This window comes from Oryctolagus cuniculus, chromosome 7, assembly GCF_964237555.1.
Source record: "Oryctolagus cuniculus chromosome 7, mOryCun1.1, whole genome shotgun sequence".
Lineage (NCBI taxonomy): Eukaryota > Metazoa > Chordata > Mammalia > Lagomorpha > Leporidae > Oryctolagus > Oryctolagus cuniculus.
In genome coordinates this window covers 152,976,749-152,995,588 of record NC_091438.1, presented here as the reverse complement: position 1 = coordinate 152,995,588, position 18,840 = coordinate 152,976,749, and the positions used below count along the sequence as shown (strand labels likewise).

General features: G+C 61.5%; 1 protein-coding gene across 2 annotated transcripts in view; it reads left to right on the top strand.

Moving 5' to 3' along the window:
• The first annotated feature begins 15,463 nt into the window (after positions 1–15,463).
• The window catches only part of PADI1 (peptidyl arginine deiminase 1), a 34,478-nt gene continuing 31,101 nt past the window's right edge, over positions 15,464–18,840 (top strand). For both annotated transcript variants that reach the window (XM_070079224.1, XM_070079223.1), the window contains exon 1: positions 15,464–15,681. In XM_070079224.1, coding sequence (XP_069935325.1) covers positions 15,590–15,681 — 92 coding nt within the window. In that variant the 5' untranslated portion in view covers positions 15,464–15,589. The remainder of the gene's footprint in view (positions 15,682–18,840) is intronic.

Sequence of the window (18,840 nt, the reverse complement as noted above, 5' to 3'; positions counted from 1 at the left end):
GGACAAACGCAGAGAGCGCCCTGCAGCCGATCAATACCCGGCAAACCCATGGAATGCACTGGAAAAGTGGCTCCGGTGGCAACCAGCAGAAGGTGTCTCGACACAACCGAAAGGAGCCTGTGTCATCCAGCCGGCTTCCTCTGACGCCAGCGCGACCAACCTGGGATGCCGCCAGGCCCCGAAGAACCCCCTTCCCTTCCTTGGGAATTGAAATAGCCGTCTTCTCAGCAGCTCATCGATCAAAGGACAGCTTGTGAGGAAAACTGGGCGCAGCCCGAGCGGCCCGGCCGGGAGAGCGCAGTCTGAAATGTTCGTGGCAGGAGATCCGTGCACCCGGCACCTGGCACCCGGCACCCAGCACCCGAGAAGTCAGCAGAACACCTGATTCACCACCGGCAGGGCCAGCGGACGCGCAGGCGGGAGTTGGTGGGACAGAAAAGAGAAAGGAGGAAAACCATCTTTTTGATCTAGAAATTGGTTCTCAGAGATTGGATTGTGGCCTTCTGGCGAGCAGCACTGCGGAGACGGGCGAAGGCGGCAGTGGAACCAAGCGGGGGGGCTCGGGGGAGCAGGAGCAGCGCCTGGTGCCTGCAGGACCCCAGGGGCGTCCATGTTTGTGCCTCTGGACGCTTCCCCATCCCCCCTGCAGCCCCTCAGAGCCCAGGACCCTGGAGAAGGTCTCCGCCCTCCCCAGGACAGGGAGGAGCCTGCAGGCAGGGGCCCCTTTGTCTCCCATGCCCAACCCCCAGCCAGGAGAGAGCTGCCAAGCTGCCAGAGCGGCCGTTCCATGCTGTTCCACGTTGCTCCATGCTGTTCCAGGTTGTTCCTCGATGTCCTGGGGGCTCCTCCATTTTCCGTCGCCGGCAGCTGTAGCCGAGGGTCCCAGCCTCCCCACCTTGCTGCTGACCCTCGTTCTCGTCTGTCGTTTGGTCCTGGACTTGGGGTGGGGGTGAGGGGGCTCTCGCTGTACTTCTGGTTGGCAAGGGTCTTTTGGGCGCCTGCTGGCCTGTGGTGTGCCTTCCTTGAAGAGACGTCTGCTCAGATCCCTGTCCGCTGTGCAGCTGGGCTGTCTTTTTACCATTGACTTGTCAGACCTCTTGTTTTTTTAAGATTTATTTATTTGAAAGAGTGACAGAAGAGATACAGCAATATATCTCTTTTTTAAATTGTTAAGAGTTTGGGGCCGGCTCAGTGGTGCAGTAGGTTAATCCTCCACCTGCAGTGCTGGCATCCCATATGGGCGCCGGTTCTAGTCCCCAGCTGCCCCTCTTCCAATCCAGCTGTGGCCTGGGAAAGCAGTGGAAGATGGCCCAAGTCCTTGGCCCCTGCACCCACGTGGGAGACCCAGAAGAAGCTCCTGGCTCCTGGCTTTGGATTGGTGCAGCTCTGGCCATTGCAGCCATCTGGGGAGTGAACCAGTGGACGGAAGACCTCTCTGTCTCTCCCTCTCACTGTCTGTAACTCTACCTCTCAAATAAATAAATGAAATCTTTAAAAAATAATTTATTTTATTTATTTGAAAGGCAGAGTTACAGAGAGAGAGAGAGAGAGGTCTTCCATCCGCTGGTTCACTCCCCAGTTGGCTGCAACGGCTGGAGCTGAGCTGATCCAAAGCCAGGAGCCAGGAGTTTCTCCCACGTGGGTGCAGGGGCCCAAACACTTGGGCCATCTTCTACTGCTTTCCCAGGCCACAGCAGAGAGCTGGATCAGAAGTGGAGCAGTTGGGGCTTGCACTGGCGCCTATATGGGACGCCGGCACTACAGGCGGTGGCTTTACCGGGCACGCCACAGCGCTGGCGCTCTATCAGACATCCTGACCCACTCTGAATCCAAGGCTTCATCAGACACCCTGTTTGCAAGCATTTTCTCCCCTTTTTTCACTCTTTTCACCTTGTCCTTGGAAGCACGAAAAATGTTTCATTTTGAGAAAGGTCAATTTCTGTCTTTTTTTCCTTCAGTTGCTCACAAGGGCACATCACAAGGTTCATCCCCCCTGCGCGGCGTGCGCCGGCGCCCGAGGCAAACGCGTTCCCACCAAGGCAGCATCAGGCTGCCCCTGCGACCTCGCCGTGGGTGGCGTCGGCGCTTGGGTACGTGGCATGGTGGGCTCTCCGGGGCCAGCCTCCAGCTCACCGCTGAGTTGTAACAGAAGTGGAGGAGCCCCGTGCTCCACAGCCACAAAGGGAGCCAAGCCCCTGGCCCAGCCCCCCGCCCCTGCACCTGCAGCAGGTGAGGATGCCAGGCAGGCCCATCTCGGGAGGTCACAGCTGCTCCAGGCCTGGCCCCTCCCCACTGAGCAGAGGTCCTGGGTGCAACTTCTGATCCAATCAGGCCCCTGTAGCCATCACAGGACGCTGGTGACCAGCTCATGACGACAGAGGCTCAGAGAGGGCTGGTAGCCTGCCTGAGGTCACACAGCAGAACAGAGCAGGGTTCAACCGGAGCCCAAGTCCCTGAGCCCTCACCCCAGCCTTAAAGCTGTGCACACCCGAGTCTGGCCCCAGGCTTCTGCAGCCCTGAGCTGGGGATCTCAGTGGGCTGAGCCCCACCCCTCGGAGGCCAGATCGGCCTCTGTCTGCCCCTCTGCGGCTCCTCCAGGACTCCTGCTGGGGGCAAGGCCAGCTGGGAGCCCCCAGGACCAGGTCAGGGGTGGGGGTCACAGGACGCCCTGGGCGCTCCCTGGAGGAGGCTGCGGCACCATGGAGAAATCAGGCGTGGGCTGAGCCCGCTGGGCTGGCGCTGCGGCTGCCACGTAAGGTGCTGGGAGACCTCAGGCAAGATGTCTCAGCTTCTTTGAACTTCCGTTGGCTCTCATAAAGGTGTCTGGCCTCCCAACGGTCGTGAGTGGCAAGTGAGGCGGTGTTGTGCTCCAGGGCTGTGCCCTGGGCTGCGGGCTGTGCCCTGGGCTGCGGGCTGGGGGTGCTTGGGAGATGCTGAGGGTGGTGGGGGGCAGGGGGAGGGGAGGATGCGGCCCTCTGTGTCCCCTAAACCCCATCTTGGCCTGGGGTCTGCAGGGGGCAGATGCAGAGCCAGAGGGGAGCCCTACAAAAGGCACCCCCATACCCGCCAATCACAGAAGGTCTCTGTGACACCCTGGGCCGGCCCCCACCCTTGGCCCCAGTGCTGGTGAGAGTCCTGGGCAGGGCCCAGGGGGCCACACTCTGCTGCTGGTGCGCTGTGTGACCTTGGGCAAGTCACTGCCCTGCTCTGGTCTGCAGAAGGCAGGGACTGGGCCAGCTCGTCCCCGGGGGTTCCTTCTGGCTCAGGCCCTGGGGGATTTCCAGTCCCCTTCCAGCCCTGACTTTCAGAAAAGCTGTGGCTTCCGCAGAGTTTGGCTCAGGCAGAAACTGCGCCCCAGGCTCCCCGGGCCAGACCCATAAACCAGGCTCGTAAACCCTGGCAGGCCACAGGCCGTCCTCAAATAAAAGCATTTTCCAATCGGGATTGCGCCAGGCCGGCTCTGGGCAGCCCGGAGCCAGGGCACCTCCAGGGCACTGGGGCAGAGGCCAGCTGGCTGCCTGCACCTTCGGGAGCCCAGGGTGTGGGGAGCCGGCTCCCTGAGTCACCGGCAGCCCTGTCCCGCCTCTCTCCTCCCCCCGGAGATAAAGCTGGCTCCCTCGTGCCTCCGTGTGTGGCCTTGGCCCTTGTGCTTCTGCCCTGGGCCTCAGTTTCCCTGGCTGGCCCTGCTCCTGGACTGTGGTGAGGCTCAATGGAGGTAACATAAGCACATCTTTGTCACAAGGGGGCAATGACCCTCAGTCTCTGGGCAGCCCCTCCCCCAGCTGTCCCCCAACTCCCCTCCCCAGCCAGTTCATCTCAGCTCTGGGTTCCGAGTCTAGCCCAGAACTACCTGTAAGAGATTAGCCCCGCACATGTGGGCAGGGACAGCCTTGGGACCTGGTTGCTGACCACACCCTGCTGATGTGCCGCCTCCCCGATCAGATAAGGAGAGGGGCCCCGTCCTAGCATTGGGCTGGAGGCTTCCCAAGGACCAGAGCCGCACCTCACCCCTCAGACTAAGAGTCCCAAGGGCCACAGGGACTTTGTCTCCACCATCAGAGCAGTTTGTCTACACAGTCTTGGGGTCTCAGTGAGCGTGGGCTGTGCCTCCGCCATCAGACTGTCCCCTCCCATCCTCTGTCAGAGCCAGCACCCAGGAGGCCTGTGCTGTGGGTGACTGCTGGGTGTGGGGCTGGCCCCTGGGGACCAGCGCTGGGTGTCTGGGAGAAAGGCAGCCACACATAAGGCAGGAAGGCGGTACTAAGGCAGAGCAGGGCAGTCAGGACACCCCCACATCGGAGCGCCTGGGTTTGCTACCCGGCTGCTGGCTCTAGCTCCCTGCTCAGGGGGACCCTGGCTGACAGAGGTGATGGCTCAAGTGACTGGGTTCCTACCAGTCCCCAGGGGAGGCCTGGATTGAGTTCCTGGCTCCTGGCCCAACCATTGCAGGCATCTGGGGAGTGAACCAGCAGATGGGAGGTCTCTGTCTGTGCCTCTCTCCATCTCCCTTTTTTTTTTTTTAGAGGCAGAGTGGACAGTGAGAGAGAGAGACAGAGAGAAAGGTCTTCCTTTGCCGTTGGTTCACCCTCCGATGGCCGCCGCGGCCGGCGCGCTGCGGCCGATGCATCGCGCTGATCTGAAGCCAGGAGCCAGGTGCTTCTCCTGGTCTCCCATGGGGTGCAGGGCCCAAGCACCTGGGCCATCCTCCCCTGCACTCCCTGGCCACAGCAGAGAGCTGGCCTGGAAGAGGGGCAACCGGGACAGAATCCGGCGCCTCGACCGGGACTAGAACCCGGTGTGCCGGCGCCGCAAGGTGGAGGATTAGCCTAGTGAGCCGCGGCGCCAGCCCATCTCCCTGTCTATCAAACACACCTTAGAAATCAGAAAAATTGCACATTCCCAACACTCTGAGGGCTTCTTCATCCCTGCTGCCAACCAAACTCTCCCTGAAGGTAACGGCTTTTCTGACCTCCGACACCACAGATTCTTGAATGGAATCTACCTGTCACGTAGGTGGAATCGCCAGTAAGTATTTCGTCTTTTATGCCTGGGCTCTTTGGCGCCTCATTATGTCTGTGAGATTTAGTCCTGTTGCTGGGCAGGACTGGGCTGTGTTCTTTTTCCTTGTCAGGTACTATTTCCTGGTGTGACTATTGCAATTCATGTATCTGTTTCTCCATCCACGGGCACTTGGGTTGTTTCCTTTGCAGTTATTTTAAACACGGCTGCCATGAGCATTCCTGTGTGTTTCCGTGGGAAACGCTCCCATTCTCGTGGGGTGTCCAGGAATAGAACTTCCGGTGAGGCAGCGTAGAAGCCGAGCCCCGCCTCCCCCACAGGTGTCCGTCTCCTGACCTGACCATGCATCCAGCCCCCTACTGCCCCGCTAGGGACTCCTCTGTCTTGCACGTATGCCCAGAATAGCCCAATGTGACCCATGTGGGACCCTCCTGGGGTGGCGGTGATGGGCAACACTGCCATTTGGAGTGTGTTGTGTGCAAAAAAAACCAAAACAGAACAAAACAAAAAACCCACAACGATGTCATGGCACGGAACACCTAGCCAGGTGCAAACTGAAGCACTGTGGGTGGAGAGGGTTTGGCCAGAATTCCAGGCCAGCTGCAGATCCACGCGCTGTGTGCCGAGGAGGAAGCCCCACGGCTCCCGCCCCAGCCACAGCACCTGGTAGAACCCCTTCCCGCCACGCCGTCTCGTTTGTGCTCAGGCTCAGCCCATGGCAAAGCTTGTCTGGGCTGCGAACCCGGCTGGGGCGGGTAGCCGGGGGTCCCGGAGGAAGTATTTGTGTCATCAGTTTCCCAAAGCGGTCCTACCCATTCGCGTCAGCGAGGGTGGCGTCTGAGCGCGCTGGCGGCTCTGCAGCCTTCTCGGCGCTCGGCGGCGTCAGCCTTGTAACTGCCGTCGTCCCGGGCAGAGGCTGCGTTTCTCCGGTGACTAAGGAAGTCGAGCGTCTTCGCCTGGGTTACTCTCTCTCAGAAATGAAGTCCCTGTCCAATCTTTAGGCTCACTTAAAATAACCAGGGGCAGACACTTGGCACAGCAGCGAAGCTGCCCCTTGGGACGCCTGAGTTCCGTGCTCGATCCCTGGTTCCGCTCCCAACTCCAGCTCCCTGCTGCTCCGCGCCCTGGACACAGCCCTGAGGTTTCAGATGAGCACCTGCCGCCCGCGTGGGAGACCTGGACCAAGTCCCCCACTCGCGGCTTTGGCCCTAGCCCAGCCCGGGCTGTTGCAGGCAATCAGGGAGTGAACCAGTGGATGCGAGATCTGTCTCTATGTGTCCGTGTCTGTCTCTCTTTCAAATACATTTTTTAAATTTAAATAAAAAAATAAAACACAGATAATAATAGACCCAACCTCAGAATGTTGTGTGAGAGTTAAATGAGATCAGCTGGGGAAAGTGTTATGGGTGTTGGCGCACAGTAGGTGCTCAGGAAACTGTCCCATGGGTTCCAACCTGCTGCAAAGTGGGCCCGGGCTGGGAGGCCAGCGGGGCAGCGGCTGAGCACTGGGGGGCTGGCTTACGTCCCCAGCTCGTCAGGGCCACCAACCTTCTTCTCTGGCTCAGGGACCCAGGCTCCGGCCCCACGGCGCTTCTCCAGGAAGGAGAGCTGTGAGCAGCTGGGGCGGGGGCAGGCGCCACTCAGCCCACCTCCTGCGGCACTGTCCCGGCGTCACCTCCTGCAGGAAGGCGCCCATCTCCGGGCTGCAGGGGAGTCTGTGACGAGCTGTGGTGTATCAGACTCCCCCAGCCCCAGACCGGGAGCTCTGTGAGGGCACCCGCTGCACCCCGTCCTGCTGCCGTCCAGGGCCAGCAACATGCGGGTGTGAGGTGCACCTTCAGGCGGACTCTGCGCCTGCTCCTAGCTCCCGGCTTCTGCTTTCTGGGGTCAGGAGCCTGGGGCAGGGGCGCTGGGCAAACCACAGGACCTGTGCCTAGATGTCCCGGCTCTCGGGAACCGGAGGCGCTGCCTCCCAGCGGCTATGGAGCCCAGGATCAGCCCAGCTTGCCTCGCAGTACCTGCAGGGGGGAGGGGGACCCGCAGGGCGCATGGGCCAGCCCAGGCCCTCGGAGGCCATCAGGCTGTGCCTCCATCCACACGGTGCAGACAGGAAGCTGTGGCCCAGGAGGGGCTCTCCCCTGCCCGAAGCCCCACAGCCAGGAAGCGCCCCCTCTTCCCAGCCCATGTTGGCCAGGGCATAGTTTGCACAGGGGAAGTGCCTGCAGGGCTAGGGGACCCACACCCTGGACCAGGACGGGGACAGGAAGTGAGCACACGAGCCTGGCACCTGGGGAGCACGGGGCTGGGGTTGGGTGACCCAGGTGACCCTGGGCGGATGCCTTGCGGTTTCTCTCTGAGCCACCTGCGGGCTGCAGGAGACCCCGGGGAGCCAGGGCGGGTGCCAGGAGCTGTCACTCAATGCGAGGCAGCGTGGGTGCTCCCTCCCTTCCTCCGGGGGCGAGGACTCTGCGGGGCGTCTGAGGGCTCGCTCTGGCGATGTCACGGTTGGGCTGCGTGAGGGTCCAGCGAGGGAGTAGAGATGCCACCGGCCAGGGCCTGGCTCCCAGGAGAGAGGGCGAGCTGGGGCTGTTCCAGGGCTGCCTTTCTTGGCAAAGAGATCGCGGGGGGCGGGGAGGGGGGGAGGGGCCTCCGCGCAGGTGCTGATGGCTGCGAGGGTGTTGGCCACGGCCCATCTGATAAGCCCTGGAGCTCCTTGCCGAAGACTTCATTAGACCTTGTTTTTGTTGGAGCCGGGCAAGGGGCAGGTGCGCGAACTTTCAGCGGGCTGCTGTGTGACCCCGAACCAGTCCTGCCCCTCTCTGAGTCTGCTTCTCCCTTTCCAGTCCCCCGCCCGCAGCCCTGGCGGTGGTGCATCCGGGGTCACTGGCTGAGTCACCTGACGGCTGCCGGTCTCAGTTTCTTCATCTGTGGCAGGTGCTGAGGGGCGTGGCCCCAGAGCCCAAGTCAGGTGCAAAGTGCTTGATTGAGACCTGTCTGTGGTGGCGGCCCCGCCCTCCCGCATCCCGGCTGGGTGCAGGCAGCAGGGAGCTTGAGGAGGGGACCTCTGGGGCACAGGGTCCTGCTCGGCCTCGCCCAGCGGCCTCACCCCTGCCCTCCCTCTTTGTCCTGGTCTCCACCCCTGCACCTTGCTGCTCTGTTTTCTTTCTCTCTGCTTGGGCTTCCTTTGTCTCTGTCTCTCCTCTCCCCTTCTCTTCCCTTGGGCGGCCCCTTTGGCTTTGCTGAGCTGCAGGGCCGGGCTGGGGTATGACGGGTAGGAGCCCTGTGGAGGGACGGCTGGGGTGGGGGTGCTGACATCACACCACTGCCTGGGCAGGCCCTGGCCCTGGCCCTCTGGGATGTGCCATCTGGCAAGGGACAAGGGCCATGGGCTGAAGCGGGTGGTTTCCCAGGGCAGAGCCTGTGGCAGCCGCTTAGAGGCCGGTTTGCTCCCTGGGAGCCAGGGCCATCTGGGAGGACTTCCTGGATGAGGTGGACCATGGGGGATCAGGAGAGGAAGTAATACCCACCACGAGCCCGCCAGGGCCTGGCCTGTGCTGGGTGCTCTAGACACAGCTGCCGAGTGGGGCTACGCTTGGCCGCCTCCCTGGAGGTGTTGGGGGCATGGTACAAAGCTTCAGCACCTGGACCGGGTGCGCAGCAGGTGCTCATTACAAAATGAGCCCACGTGCAGATGAGCCCAAAGCTCCCCGGAGGGGTGAAGGGGCTGCCTGTGCTCACCCAGCCGAGCAGCTGGGGACGGGCCTGGCCCCTGGACCACGCTCTGTCCAGTGCTGGTGCACCTGACCATCGGCCCTCCCTCCCAGGTGCCCCGCCGCCCTCCCAGGTGAGGGCAAGGAGACTGGGCTGTGTGGCCTTGGATTAACTTCTGTCCCTCTCTGGGCTTCCTCTTCAGAAGGAGTCCAGGGACCCCAGGGGGAAGGAGTGAGAGGCGGGCTTTGAATCCCAGTCTGCCTGGTCCTGGTCCATGTGACGCCCTGGACTTCGGGTGAGCTCTAAAGCCTCTTCTGATTTTCTGGGAGCGCATGGGCCCCACCCCAGCCATCGGGGCCTCTCAGGTGGGCATCTTCCCCGCCCCCAGGATGGTCCCCCAGTCCTGGAAGGCCTGGGCCCATGTCCTGGGGGGCTGCTGGGGCCCCAGCAGTGCAGCAGTGGTGCAGCTGGGTCGTCGACACCCCAGGGATCTCAGCGAGAGTTGGGTGTCTCTACTTTTTTTTTTTTTTAAGATTTATTTATTTATTTGAAAGGCAGAATTACACAGAGAGAGAGAGAGATCGTCCATCCACTGGTTCACTCCCCAGTGAACAGCCCCTGCAACAGCCAGCGCTGGGCCAGGCGGAAGCCAGGAGCCAAGGGCTTCCTCGGGGCCTCCCACATGGGTGGCGGGGATCCAAGGACTTGGGCCACCTTCCTCTACTGTCCCAGGCACATTAGCAGGGAGCTGGAACGGAAGTGGAGCAGGCGGGACTCAATCTACAGCGCCCACACATAATGCCAGCGTCCCAGGAGGCAGCTTTCCCCGCTGTGCCAAGTGCCGGCCCCAGACCTCTGTGCAGGAAGCTGCCAGGGGCTGCAGCCTGGACGGCGGGCGGCAGCTGGGGCACAGCGTGTCCTCACAGCAGGGGCTGGGGCCGGTGGCCGCGCTGCCTGGTTTGACCCTCCTTGGGGCCGGTACAGCGACAACAGCGGCTCTGGAGTCCCCCGGGGCCAGGGCTGCAGCGCACAGTAGCCGGGGACCGTGGGCGGCGGCTTGGACTCTGCCACTGTGTGTTCCCTGCACAGCGGAGGCCACGGCAGTGCTCACTTCCGGGGTTTGTGCCAGGGTTGGAGATGTCGCTTGCAAAATGCGCAGAACTGGCAGCCCCGGGTGCTCGGGAGGCACCGCCACCGTGGCGGCTCCCCTGCCCGCTTGGTTCCCGCCCTGGGCACACGCCTCTCTTACGACACTTCTGGGTGACGGCGCGTTCACCCTTCCACGGTCCCGCAAGGCAGGCTCTGCCACCTGCTCCTGCTCTTCTGTCAGTGCCGTGGCACAGTGGGTTGAGCCGTGGACAGCAGTGCTGGCATCCCATGTGGGCGCCAGTTCGAGTCCCGGCTGCTCCACTTCCGATCCAGCTCCTTGCTAATGCACCTGGGAGGGTAACAGAAGATGACCCAAGTGCTTGGGTCCCTGCCCAAGTGAAGCTCCTGGCTCCTGGCTTTGGCCTGGTCCAGCCCCGGCCATCGCTATCATTTCGGGAGTGAATGAGCAGATGGGAAATTTCTGTCTCTCCCTCTCTCTCTGTCACTGACTTTCAAAATAAGCAATACATCTTTTTAAAAATACTTATTTGAAAGAGTTACACAGAGAGAGAAGGAAAGGCAGAGAGAGAGAGTGTGTGTTCTTCTACCCCCTGGTTCACTCCCCAATTGGCCTCAACTACACCGATCTGAAGCCAGGAGCCGGGAGCTTCTTCCAGGTCTCCCACACAGGTGCAGGGGCCCCAGGACTTGGGCCATCTTCTGCTGCTTTCCCAGGCCACAGCAGAGAGCTGGATCGGAAGTGGAGCAGCTGGGGCTCAAACCGGTGCCCATATGGGATGCCAGCATTGCAGGCCACGGCTCAACCTGCGCTGCCACAGTGCTGGCCCCAGTAATAAATCGAGAGAGAGAGAGAGAGAGAGAGAGAGAGAGAGAGAGAGAGAAAGAAAGAAACAACCAGGCCCAGCCTGGAACTCCAGATGGGTGGGGCCCAAAATCTCCGCTTTCCCACCTGCTCCCCGGCCCCCACCCCCTTTACCCTAAGAGCTGGCGAAGGCTTTCCAGAGGGGCTTGATGAGCGAGGATGCGTGTTCCAAGCAGACCACTAGCTCTGCCCCTAATGCAGGTGGCCGGGGCCGGGGCCGGGACCGGGGTGGCGCTAAGAGTGGGGCCTAGGAAAGGAATGGAACCGAGAGACACTGGGAGGGGCGCCGACTGCCTGGTCCTGGGTCAGGCTGAGGGGACACCGCGGAGGCCACTCGGGTTTCTGGCTTGCGTGACCAGGGTGGGAGGGGCTGGGAGGCCGCGGAGCTGTGCCCTGTGGGGCTGACTCTCCTGAGGACAGAGTCAGGGGCCTGCGTGTCTCACCTGCCTGGTTGCATGCCCTGGTGGGACCCAGTGGCTCCTCCTCTGTGTATCCAATGTCTTCTGCAGCCAGGGTGACCCCTCAGCCACCGTCCTCACCCACCCACCCGTAAGGGTCTGTGCTGGGCTCTCAACCCGCCGGCCCCCGGGCTGGGTCTGGCCGGCAGATGGGTTCTGTGTGACCCTCAGGGTTCCATTGCTAGGGAGCAGTGAGCGTGTACTCACCGAAGCCGGCTCTGTTCGCTCTGCTGCAGGTGCCACGCCCACCCCATCTTCTCGGCCTGGCAGCTTCTGGGTTCATGCTGTCTGCCACACCCCTAAGACATCTGAGTTCGGAAACTTTGATCAAGTTCAGCTTTGTGAAGAGGGAGCCTGGGGGGCACAACCCTGAGGTCGTCTGAGGCCGCACCATCGAGCCTCTCCTGTTCTGATCTCAGAGGCAGCATCACGCCATCGGACAGGCCTTCCCCAGCCACCTGCCCAAACAGCTGCCCTCCGCTCGGCCCCGGCTCGGCCCCGGCTCAGCCTGCGTTCCTCGTTCCCGGTGTGACATCTCCAGCCTGTCTCTCTCGCCATGCACATGCCCCATGGGGCAGGGGCACGGTCTGCCTTGTTCACTGTGGTATCACAGGGCCCAGACTAACGCCTGGCACATGGTGGGTGCGCGAAAAAAATTATTGAAGAAAGGAGAAAGCCAGGCCCTGGATGCTACAGCCCCAGTACCAGATACCTGCCCTGCTACCGCTTCCTTGGGCTGCTCCGGGGACACACTGGAGTCGTCTGCTAGCCTGTCGGTCACCAGGCACTGGTGACCTGTCCCTGCATGGGGCTGCCTCTTGGGCTAGCTGGGGCAGGCCCTCCTGCTGTCTGCAGCCCAGCCCAAGGGGAGAGGGTGCAGTGATGGTGCCCCTCCCCCTCGCTGCTCCCATATCCCAGCACTGCGCCTGGAATCCCGACCTCAAACAGCCCCCAGCACGGGTGTGCAGGATGTGCCTGTCACGGGCTGTGGTCAGGGCAGGGGCCTGGGCAGGTCGTGCTGTCTTCAAGGAGATGTTCTCAGAGCAGGGGGGAGGGGAGGGGAGGGGAAAGAATGGGGGGAGGGAGGCCCAGAGGAGGAAACTCTTCTTATTTTTCCTCCAAGACAGCATAATGAGGGTGGCTGGCATTTTTCCTAAGAGTGAAACTATTCCAATAATCCCCACAAGCATGAGGAGGAGCCCGCCTCCTAGGAGTCTGCCAGGCTCGCAGCCTGGACCCAGCCCCCGGCGCCAGCCTCAGGCCTCGGGTGGGGGTGGGGGTGGGGATCCCTCCGTTTCTCAGGGCCTCGGCTTCTTCACCTGACAATCAGGGACGAGCCGGTCCTGCCCGCCACCCCCTCTGCCCCACCTCCTGCCTCCCCTCTGTCCGCCAGCTAGAGGAGGGCTTCTCTGATGACTGTGGCCTGCCCGGGCCCTGCCGGGACCACAGCTGGCCACGGGGCCTCCTGCACCCCCATCCTGCGGTTTACTTGAACTTGGGATTCCGATTCCAGGCCTGACTAGCACCTTCCACCCGGTACTGCTGTGAGGATTACACCAATGAGTACGTGGGAGGGGCTTCCGACAGTGCCTGGGACACGGCCAGGACAGGGTGCGTGTCTGCTAGTGTCATGGTCATGGTCAGCACCATCGTCACCTTCACAGATGGCTCTTTATGGACCCACATCTGTCTCCTCTTCCTCCCTTCTTTCCTCTTTCTCATCCATCCATCAGCAGCCCACCTACCCATCCACGCCCCCCACTCATCCATCCATCCACCCTCCCACCCACCCACCCACCCATTCATCCGTCTATCCATCCATCACCCATCCACCCACCCATGCATCCATCCACCTACCCATCCACTCCCCCCACTCATCTGTCCATCCACCCTCCCACCCACCCATCCACCCACCCATCCACTCCCCTAACCATCTATCCATCCACCCACCCATGCACCCATCCATCCACCTGTCGGTTGCATCCTCTCATGGGAACACACTGGGGTGCCTTTGGAAGCCTGTTTTCATGCTCCATGTGAAGTGGACGTGTTTCTAAGCAGTAAATGTTACTAAGCAGAAAGGCATAGTTCTGGGGAGGAGGCCGGAGTGGGGGTGAGGGAGAACCAGCCCTGGAGGGTGGTGGTGCTCGCTCTGTGCCTGTGGACCGAACCTAGGCTTGGACTTGGCGCTCCCAGGTGTAAGGGGCTTTGTAGATCAGTGACATTTGCAATTGGGTGTGTGTGGGCGTAAGGAGGATCATTCCAGGGTGGACATCTGGTGCGGTGGGTAGGTTGCTGCTAGGGACATCTATATCCCACATCAGAGTGCCTGGCTTGAGTCCTCCCTCCTCCTCCTCCTCCCCCCCCTCCTTTTCTTCTTCTTCTTTTAAAGATTTATTTATTTGAAAGTCAGAGTTACACAGAGAGAGAGGGAGAGAAAGAGAGAGAGAGGGAGAGAGAGAGAGAGAGAGAGAGAGAGAGAGAGATCTTCTATCCAGTGGTTCATTCCCCATGGCCGTAGCAGTCAGAGCTGGGAACTTCTTCTGGGCCCAAGCGCTTGGTCCATCCTCCACTGCCCTCCCAGGCCATTAGCAGGGAGCTGGCTCAGAAGTGGAGCAGCCGGGATTTGAACTGGCATGCGCAGGGGATGCCGGCTCACAGGTGCTGTGCCACAACACCGGCCCTGCTCCTCGGCTGCTAACAGCTTCCCACTAGTGTGCACCTGGGAGGCAGCTGGCGACGCCCCGCAGGCCTGGGTCATGGGGACCTGGACTGAGTTCCAGGCTCCTGACTTTGGCCTGGCATTTGGGACATGTACCAGCAGGTGGATCCTCTCTCAGTCTGTCTTTCTGCCTTTGAAATAAGGTGCACATAAATAACTAAGGAATGGAAAAGGAAAGACCATTCCAGAAAGAGGTTCAAAATCCAAAGCAACCATACCGCTTTTGTGCTTCCTGTCTCCAGGTCAGGCTGGGGCCCTGTGTGCGCCACCTCCCCTCCATGCACAAGGTGCTTCTCCCCTCCTCTGACTGTGCTGTCCGCCCCACCCCAGGTCTGAGCACAGGAAGGTTCTGGTTTGTGTGCCCTTTGCTCTCCTCTGTGTAGGGGCCTCCTGGCGTGAGGGTGTGGCGTGGCCGAGGAGGTGCGGCCTGTGGATCGAGAGCATCACTCTTCTTGTAACTCCTGATACCTAACACGTGGGGAACATGTCACCTGCAACACGGCATCTCCGCTCAGAGGTGGACATCCACGTGTGACAGGCAACACAGACTGGCCACGCCCCCACCCAGCCTGCCCGTGGGGGCCTTCCCCGCCCCCTGAGAAGAATTGCATCCTTCTGGAAGTTTGGACCCCTCCATAGACCTTGGCCACGCTTCCTCTTGCATCCACGTCCATCAGCAAACATCGTCTCTCTCTACCGGGTACATTCAGAACCCAAACGCCTCTCACCATCATCACTGTCACTCCTGGGACTGAGCCACCGTCATCTCTCTCCCACTGTCACCCACCTTTCCCTGACTTGTCTGCCTGCCCCGCGTGTCGGTGAGCAGGATCCTGATCAATTAGTTTGTGGCTGAAACCTCCCCCCCACCTACGGCAGCACCTAACACAGGAGACGGTCCACAAACCGCGGTCACGTGAGCGAATGAAATTCTACATGCACACACAGAAGGGTTCAAGCCAGAACTTGCAGCCCTGAGCTCAAAGGAGAGGATTTTCAGAACCGGGTCAGCGTCCCCCACAAACCCTGGCTCCAGGCTCCTCTCCAAGTCCCCTGGGGCTGGCTGAGGGTGCTCCCCTGGGGTGGCCGCCGCCGCCTCTGCGCTCATGTTGTCCCCACGCAGCTGCCATCCCACGTATGAAGGAACTAAGCCTCAAGGGGATAAAATAACTGGGTGCAGACGCAGGGTTGTGAGAGGCAGTGCTGGGACTTGAACCCCGGCAGTCTGAGTCCCCCGCGATCTTGGTGCTGTCCGGTCTCCGGGCACGTAGGGTGAGACCTGCTGGCGCCCGGCACACAGTCAGCTGTCAGAAAACGCTGACACAGTGGGGATGCAGGCACGCAGAGTCTGAGGGTGGAGGCAAAGCTGGAGCAGGAAGGAAGGGGCTGTTGGGTCCTTCTCCACGTGAGCTGAAGCCCCTACTCCCCGTCTCCCATTTGGGGCGCAGGTGCCGCCTCCTCTTGCCTCCTGGATTGACAGCCCTGCGTGAGGCGGACTGGGCACGGAGCCAGGAGGTGGGGACCAGGCTCAGGCTGGCTAATCAGGTCGTAGGGTGAAATTAAAAAGGAGGAAGAGAGCACCAGCCCATCAGACTTCACGCTGCTTCCTGGCAGTGCCCAGGTGCCCAGGAGAGGAGCCGGGGCTGCCGGGCACACAGCCACCGGGGTGCCTGAGCCCATCTGGAAACCTGGGAGCCAGGGGCCAGGATGGCCCCACAGAGAGCGGTGCAGCTGTCCCTGGAGAAGCCCACCTATGCTGTGTGTGTGGTGGGAGTGGAGACGCGCGTGGAAGTTCACAGGTGAGGGCTGGGCAGCACCGGCCTGGCCGCCGGGGGCTGCGCTCCAATGGAAGACAGCGGGGTGGGCTCCCCGGGGGACGGCTCAGGCGTGTTGGAAGATGCTGGCTGGGGATTGTTTTGACAACAGAGGAGGTGGAGTTGGCTGTGGAGCCTGGGAGGGAGGGACCAGGATTTGGTCGGGTGCACTCCAGGCTCCAGCTCCTGGGACCAAGGTCAGGACATCGGTCTCCAGCCGCTAGGTGAGGTCTGGCCTCCAGATTCTGACCCTGAACCAGGCTTTGGGGCACGGGCTCTGTGTTTGGAAGTCGGAGTGGAACCTGGGTGGCATGTCAGAGTGACTTGTTGCCCAAGACAGGCACAAGGACAGAGCTTCCCCTGGTCTCTCTCAGTTTCATGCCAACTGCTGTGTCTGGGGTGCGCAGGACGGTGTATGGCAGCCCCATCCCTGGAGACCATCCGGGGGCAGCCGAGGTGATGGGATCGAGAGGGCGTGGCCATGTGATCGGAGAACCTGGAGCAAGGCCTGGGCCTTGGGTGATGATGAGGATGATGATGGTGCCAGTGAGAGTGACAATGATGACGTCGGAGGGGGGCAGCTGTAGTGTCAGCTCCTCCTCCTGGCCCAAACCTCCCCTGCGTGGGCTCTGCCCCCGTGGGGGTCCTGGGACCTGGCTCAGCCAATGTTCCCCTCCCTGGCCGCTAGACCCTCTGCAGGTAGGGGCTTAGAGCAGGGGTCTCCCTTGGAGAGGAGCTAAGGTCAGGGGTCTCTTATCAGGTGGGGGCTGAGCTGCCACGACCCTCCTGGGTCTCCGCTCCTGGGCTTGCCCAGGCTGCTCCGTGGATGTCAGGCCCAGCGGCCCACCTGGCTTTGGGTGAGGCTCTGCCCCAGGAGCCCTCCCTGGCCCTGTCTCTGGCAGCAGCCTGGGGCTCGGCTATGGGGTTGGGGGGAGGAGCTGGGAGCCCGGGGAGGCCAGACCTTGACCTCAGCGGCTGCTGGGGGCGCTGGCCCCGGGGCTGGTTCTCTCAGATGTGGGTGACTGGTGAGGAACCCACGCAGTTTCTCCTGCCCTGTCCATAGGGTTGGCTCCAATTTAGCAAGGGAAAGGAACCAACATGCCCAGTTCCAGTTGAATTTCAGATAAACAACAAATAATTGTATTGCATATACTTCAAGGAACTTACTGCTTAAAAAAAAATCCTGTCTAGTTGAATCTTTCAGCAGGGGCACGGTTGGTTCTGGGAGGTGCGTCAGTTCCTCAGGCCCCATATAACACAGCTGAGACCAGATGCCTTTGACAAGAGCCAGGGACTCTGGCCCTCACGCCGCCGCTGACGCACTGTGCGGCGCGGGCCAAGTTACTGCCTGTCTCTGGGCTTCTTTTTCCTGGAGCCCCAGCGAGATGAGCTCGGCGTGGAGCGTGGGTGCCCTGAGCCCGGAGTCGGACAGACTCGAGTCATCCTGGCTGCGTCTGTGGCCGCTGAGCCCGAGTTTCTGCATCTGACAAATGGCCGCAGCAGACCAGGGCGGGGGGGACCAATGGGACCATGCAGATAGGGGGCCCCTTGTGTGGGGGCTGCCGGAGCTCTGATGGCTCTGGGGCTCCGTCTCCCCCAGTGCCTGTCCTTTCTATGGCTCCCCAAGGCTGGAAACCCCGAGCACCTTAGCACCGTCCCATGGCCCCGCCCAGCAGGGGCTCAGAGGAAGCGGCGGAGGTGGGGGGCGTCACAGCTGCCATGTTCTGGCTGCCTCGGGTGCTGAGCGTGTGTGGGGGGGGGGCGACCTCCGCTGGGCCCGTGCAGAGATGTTTGATCTGCCGCACCGGGAGAGCTTCCTGCCAGCCGGGACTGTGACAGGTGCACTTGTCCACCTGCCAAGGTTTTTAGAGAAGCCAGAGGCTCACTGCGGGGGCTGGGCTGGGGCAGAGGAAGGGCTGCACTTGACCATGAACGACGGACCTGGGGCTCCTCCACTCCTGTTGTTACGGGCCTGGCACCTGCCAAGACTGGGCCAGGGCTCTCTCCTTGGCCTTGCTGGTGGAGAGGGAAGCCTCCAGGAGAGACCGTGCCCGGTCACCTGAGCTGCTGGCCGCCGGGGCCCTCAGGGGGCGCTGGGCGTGCAGAGTGACATCATGGGAAGTGATGAATTCCCCCGAGGGCTGTGTGCACTGCCTATTTGGAGAAATATTTATGTTTGGGGTAATTGTGTGCCATGCGGTGTCCCAGACGGAACCCTGAGGAATCCCCTGACTCAGCTACAAATCCCACCCCTGCACTCAGCGGGCTCACTCAGTATCCGAGCCCCTCACCCCAGCGGGCTAGCTCACCACCCTGACACCTGCATTCCAGCGGGCTAGCTCACCATCCTGATGCCTACACCCTAGTGGGCTAGCTCAGCACACTGACCCCCCCACCCCAGTGGGCTAGCTCACCACCCTGTCTCCTTGGCTCTCCCTGTCCTTGCTGGGTAGCTTGAGGTGGCCCCCAGACGGGGGCCAATAAAGAGAAGGTGGGCATCGCAGGCAATGCAGGGGGCCCAGCCTGGCCACCTCCCTGTCTGCCCAGCGGCTAGAAGCAGAGCCCCAGGTGGAGGCTGGGGAAGAGCTAATTCCTTAGAATGGAGAAGGCAGGAGACGGGGACACTCACTAGCACGTGCCCAGCCGTCTTCACTGCTCAACAGTGCCAAGGCCACACCAGCTCTTTGGGGTGGAAGGGGGAGTTTGGGGAGAAGGGTCACCCCAGGGCCTCTCAGGTGAAAAATGCCCAAGGCAGGTTACAAAGTTCAGGTGCACACACAGTGTTGTGGTGCTGTGGGTTAAGCCGCTGCTTGGGACTTTGGCACCTCCTACAGGAATGTGGGTTCGAGTCCCGGCTGCTCCACATCCAGCCCAGCCCCCTGCTGATGGCCCGGGAAAGCAGCGAAGATGGCTTGCGCTCCTGCACCCGCATGGGAGACCTGGATGGGGCTCCTGGCTCCTGGCACTGCTGTGGGCATTTGGGGAGGGAAGACGGAAGAGTCTCTCTCTCTCTCTCTCTCTCTCTCTCTCTCTCTCTCTCTCTCTGCCTTTTGAATCAATATATGGCGTAAGCATCTCTGGCACGGACAAGGAGGAAGTGCGCGGAAGCACACGGATGCTGGGCCGTGGGCCTCTCGGGGCGGC